This window comes from Octodon degus, unplaced genomic scaffold (genome assembly GCF_000260255.1).
Source record: "Octodon degus isolate 3935 unplaced genomic scaffold, OctDeg1.0 scaffold00250, whole genome shotgun sequence".
Lineage (NCBI taxonomy): Eukaryota > Metazoa > Chordata > Mammalia > Rodentia > Octodontidae > Octodon > Octodon degus.
This window is the reverse complement of record NW_004524826.1, coordinates 370053-378368: the sequence shown is the minus strand read 5'-3', so window position 1 is coordinate 378368 and position 8316 is coordinate 370053. Positions and strand designations below refer to the sequence as shown.

The 8316-nt window shown below is 44.3% G+C and overlaps 1 protein-coding gene across 1 annotated transcript in view; it reads left to right on the top strand.

Annotated features, from left to right (window-relative positions):
- Positions 1–4968, top strand: part of Ildr2 (immunoglobulin like domain containing receptor 2) — a 59611-nt gene extending 54643 nt beyond the window's left edge. The window contains exons 10-11 of the mRNA XM_023706321.1: positions 5–205; positions 1183–4968. Of these exons, the coding sequence (XP_023562089.1) occupies positions 5–205; positions 1183–1218 (237 nt within the window). The 3' untranslated portion in view covers positions 1219–4968. The remainder of the gene's footprint in view (positions 1–4; positions 206–1182) is intronic.
- The last annotated feature ends 3348 nt before the right edge of the window (positions 4969–8316 follow it).

The following is an 8316-nucleotide window of genomic DNA, read 5'->3' as shown; positions in this document are numbered from 1 at the left end:
CAAGCGCGGCGCGCAGCTCGGCCCGCGCAGCGCCTCCTACTACGCCTGGTCGCCGCCCGCGCCCGACGACGAGGACGTGGCCGACGACGCGCTGCCGCCCTACAGCGAGCGCGAGCTGAGCCGCGGCCCGTCCTACCGCGCGCGCGAGCCGCCGTACCCCAGCAATTCGGAGAGGCGCCGCAAGAAGGAGCCCGCCAAGAAGACGGTGGGGCGCCCGGGGCGCTGAAGGGGGCCCCCGGGCGGGCTGGCGGGTGGGCAAGGTCCTTATCCAGGCAGGCCCAGGCGCTGGAGCCCTGGAGCCCTGGAGCCCCGCCTTGGGGATGTGGGCCGCTCAGAGGTTACTGGGATTTCTTTCAGCTACTCTTTCTGTCCAGGACCAGAGTGGGGTTAGTAAACTAAAGGCCCTGCAGAGTTTTTTTTTAAAAAGACAAAGAGTAAGTGTGTAGATGACTTTACAGATGCTCATAGACAATGGTCAGCTTCAAGGAGGATTTGGCCACAGAGTGGCCCAGGTCGAATGTCATCCCAGCACATTGGGAGATCAAGGGCAGCTTGGACAGTCCTGTCTCAAAATAAAATATACTTATTTTTAAAAAGAGCTGGGGCTTCAATTCAGTACCCAATCAAGGGTAGGCTTGCACTAGGGGTGGGGGTAGGGGGGTCAGCAGCATTTGGCATCAGGGATTCTAGGCACTGTGGCCATTTCAGGTCTTTCTTTACATGAGTGACTGGTCTGTGTGCAAAACATGTTCAGCTTTTAGGTCCATTCCACCTTTTCCACCTACTGCCCCACTGGGTGAAGGTTGGTGACTTGCATTAAGTTCCCACAGAGTCCACATCCCAGAGGAGGTCAGGAGCCACCGCAATTTAATTCTTCCTTTCCTCTTTTGACGTTTTATTGATCCTTAGCTGTGGACTGTGCCTGCCTAGGTCCTTGTTTCTTTTGAAAGCCACCCTTGCTTTCACTCTAAATGCACAAGCTGTCCTACAGCTGTGATATGGTTGTTCGCGGGATGGTGGGAGGTATCTGTAGCCAAACATCTAAATTCTACTGGGGGTATCTTGGCTTCAGCCCCAGCAAATCTAATGGAATGTGGACTCTGCCCAGTGGACTATCTGTTGTGTTGGTGATTTCTCTAAACACCTTATGATTAATATTAGGCTTTTTCTGTTTTTCTTCAGAACGACTTCCCAACTAGGATGTCCCTTGTGGTCTGATGTTTTTGAGATATCTCTCTGGATGATAAGAAATGAGATGCAGACTTCAGGGACAAGACACAAACCCAAAAGCCAGCAGGCCAGGGCTTTCTTTGATGACCACCTTGGAAGTTTTGCTGATCTCTTCTTTGGCAAAGGATAGGAGGCAGCTATGAAGGGAAGCTCATTACAAATCTCAGTGCCCATCTAACTAGTTTGAGAAACTTAAGGTGAAAACAATGCCATGTGAGAACACCCCACCCACTGTTTATGCTGTCTACCATCCTTCCTTAGCAGAACTGGGATTTTTGTTAGTCTCTGGACCACTAATCTCTGGAAATCATGTATGCCTACAGTATATCTCTGTGCTGTGCTGAGAGACACAGGATTCATTGCTGCAATTAGATGAGGGCCTGCTGCTTACAGGGGAAGAACGCTTGGAGGCCGAGCACACCTTCCATCCCATCACCTCCTGGTCACTGGTCAATGACTGTTGTTACACTCAAATCTGAAAGCCTTTGGTGCATCCAGTGATCACAGCCTCCTGGACAATCACAGAAATGGCTTCAGTCTGCTGTTCTGAGTTGCAACTCAAGTGGCTGGAACAAAGCAAGAATATACCATTTTGAGAAGCAGTCTAAGCAGTATTTGCTTTTCTATTCTGAGGACATAAACTGCTTTTCTTTTCCTACAATACACGTCTGCATCTGAGTCTTGAACCTTAAGGGCTCTTCTTTTCCTCGCCTCTCCAGGACTTCCTCCTGGTTGGTGCCACACACAGAGTCCCAACTCCATCTGCACTCTGATTACTTTGTCATCAGGTGCCTTTTTATAAATGCTTAAAATACAACACATGGAAGAGGAACAATTAAAAAAAGAAGAGAAAGCAGTAATGCAAGATAAAAAGAATGACAAGAAATTAAAAGGAAAATACTATATAGTATTACATATTTGAAATGTGGGTCATTTTCCCCAAAATTCCCAGTCTTTTCTGGTTTTGTACTTCACTGCCCATAATTGTCTCTGCTATCCTGGTTCTGCCATTGCAGGACACAAGAGACGTGACGGCTGTACCTCTTGGGCTCACTGAGAAGTTCGTGGGAGATGAAAAAGATCCTGCTTTCTTGGAAGGAGCACTTCCTATTCCTACCCTTGCCTAAATGGTAGCTTCTGTCTAAGTTCCAAAGCTAGAGCTCTGGATTTTGTAATTTGTGTGTATTACAGAAATGGCCACAAACTTGCCCTCCTTGTTAAGTGGTGTTTTCCCCCCACCTTTTGAGCCAGAAGATGGCCTTGTGATTTGATTTGGCCAAATGGCCTAGCAGCAAACATGATGTAAACAGAGACTTGAAAAGTTCTTATACATGGGATTTGTCTTCTCTTGCTGCTCTTGGGAACTTTGCAGTCACCACGTGGTGAATGAGCTGGAACTGTCCTGCTGCATGATGAGAGAAAACTGCCTAGTTACCCTGCCCCTCTATGTGATATTTTGTCCACTCTCAGCTGACTGTAGACATGGGACAGTTCAGCCAAGATCAATAGAAAAGCTGCCTAGCTGAGCCCAGCCCAAACTGCTGATTCCTACTCAAGGCATGAGATATCAGCACACCCTATGTGTTCTTTTCTGATCAGGATGTTCAGGCCTGAATCTCTTAGTCCATCAAGTCTCAGTGTCTTACAGCCTCCAGTTTCTTAACATTTTATTTCATCTTTTTACCCTATACTGTTACGAATGGACACATTGTCTATCGGGTCAAATCACTGGAGGGGGAGGATGAACTGTTATCTCCTAACCCAGCAATGGTCCATCCCTGTTCTTGGATCCATGTACAACCTCTGAATGTTGATCAGCATCTCCCAGGCCTTCTCCAGCGCCATCAGTCTAGACCTGCAGACTACCATTCCATTAGTATCCGTTGTACTTTGTGGTGTTTCCAAAAAGCCCTAGGTGTTCAGTGTTACAAATTAGTGGCTGGGTGAGGGTCAGAGAGAAGAGTTGGTATAATTGCTTGGAGAATTGGCCTACTAAAGGCCTTTTTAATTTTTTTGGCCTGTCTTATGGAAACTAAAAGTACAGTTCAGCCCAGTGCTGGCACTTTGAAGGGCTTGAAGACACAAGCCATAACCCTGGTGCTGAGTTTTAAGTGTGCTGGTGTCCCTGTTCTTAGAGAGTTGGTCTGTTTGGGCCCCAATTCACATGGAAAATATAATAAACACATCATTTCTTAAGTCACCAGCTTTGGATTTCAAATTGCTCAGGCAATTTTGGAGAATATTGGATAGCTGCAGTCACTATTACTGCTTTATACTTCAGCACTGTGTCAGGCTTCTCACCACCAAAGAGCCCCATAGCACCAGCTGCAGAGAGCGAACATACTGCTTTTTAAAGTCAGGGTCATGCATCATTATGGTGAAGATTGAGGGGAGCAATGGGAAGAATTATTGAAATTGGAGACTTGTAATTCCCAAGATAATGAACATATAGACAATAAAAAAGGACGAAGATAGTAAGCTATTAAAACAACCTGGGGTTGGACCAGCTTGTTTTCTGTAAGGCTATGTAAATTTCTTAGACTTGCAGGCCTTCAGTAGACAGAAAAAGTAGTTTTTTTCTGAGTATGTGAACAGGACATGAAACTGCACAGACAAGGCAAAGCTGACTGTCCTCAACACTGTTGACTTTTCACATCTCTCTGCATCTTTTTCCTTGAATAATGTGTCCTGCTTAGGAAGTGCCTATACCTCTTAACTTCCTTTGTAGGCTTTCTTGAACTATAAAATAAGTCTTGTCTAAGTCATGGTCTCTGTCCATTGGGACCCTGTGACTTAATAGGGGAAATAAGACATGCCCAAGAACAAACTAAGAGATTCGTACGCATATAGGAAGTCATGCTATGGATCAATTAGAATAAACCCAGAGATTTAAAGGTTTTTAAATTAAATGGGAATTTTTGATACTTAAGTGTTACGTGTTTGTCCATCCATCCCATTTGAAGATATGATCAGTAATCTGAAAAGCCAACCTAGAAGAGTCTGAGCTGGAAAGAAGTGAATCAGGATGCGGAAGGGTGAGTGGCAGGGAGCCTGGAGGGCTGGTGCAGAGCTGCTGTTTGCCTGTGAGTCACAGAGATGAGTCAGGGATGGGCTGGAGGAGGGAATGTGGAAGCAGGTGGCAGGAGGTGTCCCTTGGTGGATAAACTGCTTTTCTAGGCCGTGCAGGCAGTCATTAGGAAGCGGAGGACAGTCGCCATGGGCCTGGCAGTAGTGTCAGTTCTCCCACCTGAGCAGGCCGACAGAGCTGAGCATCTGCCTATCTAGGGTCTCCGTTCTGTGGTTGGGGGTGCTGCCGCCCCCCACCACCACTAATGCAGGCAGCTTTCACAGAGGTGTCAGGGCTCTTGTTTCTCTTCTCATGGTCCTCCCTCTGCACCTGGCATGGGATGGGCCCCCTAGGATGGGAGGGTCTGCTACCCAAATCCAAAGCACAGAGCCACATCTGTCTACATTTCTAGTAGTCTGAAAACTTCATACACATCACTTGCTTTTTCCTTAGGCTGCCTTTGAGAGAGGCCGAAGTTACATTGTAACTCACCCTTATGCTTTTTAAAATGGAGAAACCATCATTCCCATTAGTCAAATCATAAACCTATTAGATGTGTAGACTCCAAGACTATAGGTCCTACATCCTGGGTCAGTGTTGCCCCAAACTGCCCTACCTGTAAGAATTATTTGACTGCTGTTATTTAAATGGTACTATTGATAGTTTGGGGGGCTAAGGTAGGAGAATAAAAATTTGAGGCCAGCCTGGGTGACTTAATGAGACCCTGACCACAAAAACAAAAAGAGCTGCAGATGTTGCTCAGTGGTGGCATATTTGCCTAGTATGTGTGAAGACCTGGGCTTAATCCCCAGTACAGTGTCACTAAGAGAAAAGAGTGTCATTGAGCTCTGCTTTGGGCAGGTCTGGAGTTAAGATCTGTATTTTTCACCTGAGTTTTGGGAGAGTCCTGTGATCAGATGCATTTAGAAGGCGTTACACAGCTGTCCCCAAGGTATTTTTGGACTATGGAACCTTCAGAGGTCCTGATGAGCCCCCTCCCAGGGCCTTGAGACTGTCCGCAGAGTGGTCCTCAGTAGTTTGGCTGTGAGCTGGGGATTGGCTGCCCAGAGCCAGCAGAGGGAGAACTGTGAAGGAGAGAGGCAGGAGTGGGAGCCCATCACAGGAACCTGCACTAGATATTTCCATTCCCTGAACAATAATCTGCTGTGACAATCTCCGATCAAACAACAGAAATTACAGGTAATTTTCTCGTTCCCTTGATGCCATTCTGAGCAAAACTTAGATCATGAATAGAAAGAAAAGAGGCCATTGGGGAAATGGCAAATGTAAATCACTTTTTAAAGCATATATAAATTATCAGCCTTGGGAGTCAACACCACTTCCACTTTAAGACCCACAGTGGAGTGGGTAAGAATAATAAAATGTATATTATAACATTCCAAAATCAGATTTAAATGCTACCAGAGTTTTTACAAATATTTGAGTTATAGGATGTAGAAATCCAAATTCACTAAAAGAGTGGCCCTGATACTTAAGGTCCTAGAAGAAAAAAGTGCCTCGTTTTTTCCTGCTGAGAGCCTTTCTACCTCCTCATCATATGAGAAAATGATCAGTGAAGCTGGAAAGAGGGGCCTTGTACACGGAGTGGAGAAGGGATCCTGCTGAGCTGCCCGAGCTCTAGCTCCGCCTGATGCTGATGAAGTCAGGGCTGATGTGTGCAGGATTTTTATGACTTATTACTGTTTACAGACCACTTTCCCATACTTTATCTCACTGGATGCTCACTTCAAGCCCTGAGATAGACTCATACAGAATGTAAAATGGAGGTTGGAAAAGCTCAGTGATTTTCCAAAGGTCAAGTGGCTTTTAAAATTACAGAGCCAGGCCTTCTTGACTGTTTTCTGTTCTTTGCCATTTCTATAAAACCAGAGGGATGGGAGTCTGGCTTATTCTCTTACAACCCAGTGTGTGGCAAGAAGCGTCTAGAATTCAGCTCTGGCTCACACATCATCACTTGAGTAAGCAACAAAAACACCCACTATAGCTGCTTTGTCCAGTTAAGCGCCTTTCCTCAAAGGATGCCCTCAGAGGGAGGGCCTTCTCTCGAGGAACTTCCCTGTGCAGTAGCCAGGCTGTGAGGGGCTCTGGGAAGTATGTGCGTCAGGACTTGGTTTCCTTGTCAAAGAGGAATTTATGAGAACAAACTACAGATTCATCAGGACCCAGAATTCTGGGGTTGGAGGCAGGAGCTGCTTGGGCATAAAATACCTTGTCATCTTCACTACATTTCCAGACTTTAGGCAGAACTCAAAAGAGCCAGATCTGGAGGGAGGCAAGAAGGGCGAGAACGAGAACATTCAGAGTTTATCTAAACTTTTGTTATTTCTTGGTGGCTAGCCGGATACAAGGTGAATGTGGTCTGACCCATTTTCTTCTGGGAAAGCTGACAAAGAGATTTTCTCTTGGCTATTAAGAAAAGCCAAGGTATGCTACCCCAAGAGAGATTTCCTTGTGCAGATAAAGAACAAGATAATAGAAGAAACAATGGGACTAAGAAGGGTAGAAGTTGGCTTCATGAGTCACCTGCCCAGTTTGTTTTGTGCCTTGTTTGTGACATCAAAACTGTATATCACTGTTGCCCATGTTTTTTTTATATGTCAGACATACAAAGTGCATTTGGTTGTGATGTTTTAAACTAAATAAAGCATTTTCATCTACCTTTGTTAGCAAGTGTTCATCATTAACATAATTGTGGTTCCTCACGACTTGGCATGAAATGGCCTCAGCAAAAACAGAAGCATATAATATATAGCTTCCTCAGAATGTTTTCCAAGCTGTTCTAGAGGGATGAGTATTATGGGGTTGTAGAGACTGACAAAGGTACTGACAAAGCACGATGCTGCGCTTTTGCAGATTGCAGCAAGCTGCAGGCTGGATGAGTCTCTGGCATGCATTACTCCTGGAGGAGATGGGGCCGGAACATTGCCTGGGCAGTGGGCGGGTACCTGGCCCATTTCCAAGATGGGAACTAGCCTTCGCCTGCCTGGTAAAAATTACTCTTGGGGTAGGGAGGAAGCTTATCATGGGAGGACAGTTTAAGTTCTAAGTGGATTTGAGAAATTCCACAACACCGTAATTAAGATAAAGCTATTAAAACTCTTTGTTATCTTAAGAAATGATAAAACACTAAACAAAACAAAACTCCTCAGGAAGCTATTAAGCCTGTCTTGATGGCTGGGCCCTGTCAGGGGCATTTCAGATTTTGGGTCCCTGCTTGAATGGAAAACTTGTTTTTGCTTGATGTGTCTGGGCTTAATTTTCTTCTTTTAGTAATTTACTTGAAAATATTAACATGTAGATTTAACTTAAAATTAGATTCCAGCTGAGTGTGGTGGTCCACGTCTGTCCTGTGAGCACTCTGGGAAGTTAAGGCAGGAGGAGGAGGAGACTCTGGGCCCAGCCTCAATAACTTAACACTTAGTGCAATGTTCTGTCTCAAAATAAAACAATTTTTAAAAGATCAGAGATGCGGCTCAGTGTGGAGCCCTGGGTTCAACCACCAGTACTGAAAAAAAACCCATAAAACATTCTAAATATAAAGTTTAACTCTGAATACCTCTTCTGAACCTTCTGCCATTTTGTCTAATATTTTAATTCCATCTTGTTTTTAAAGATAATATTTTTAATTCAGAACAATATAATAGGGTAACAATGGTTAATACAATGCATATTGTTATGTTTAAATTAGTTACTTAGAGTATAAGATACCAGCATTTAATTGTTTAAAGAATATTGACACAAACCTTTCTTTTTAATGAACTAAGAGAAGTTAGTTGTATAATTATCTTTAACTATCATTTATGTATATTTTTTCTTTTCCCTTCCTTTTTTCTCCATTTCCCCACCCCAGTTTCTCTTTCCTTTTGAAGTTTTCTTTCCATTTTACAATATCTATTTTTCTTTTTTAATTTAATTTTTTTACAATATCTATTTTGGATCTTATTTACTCTTTCAGCTTCTCACACTAGGAGACATAATGTTCATACATGTGTGTCTGA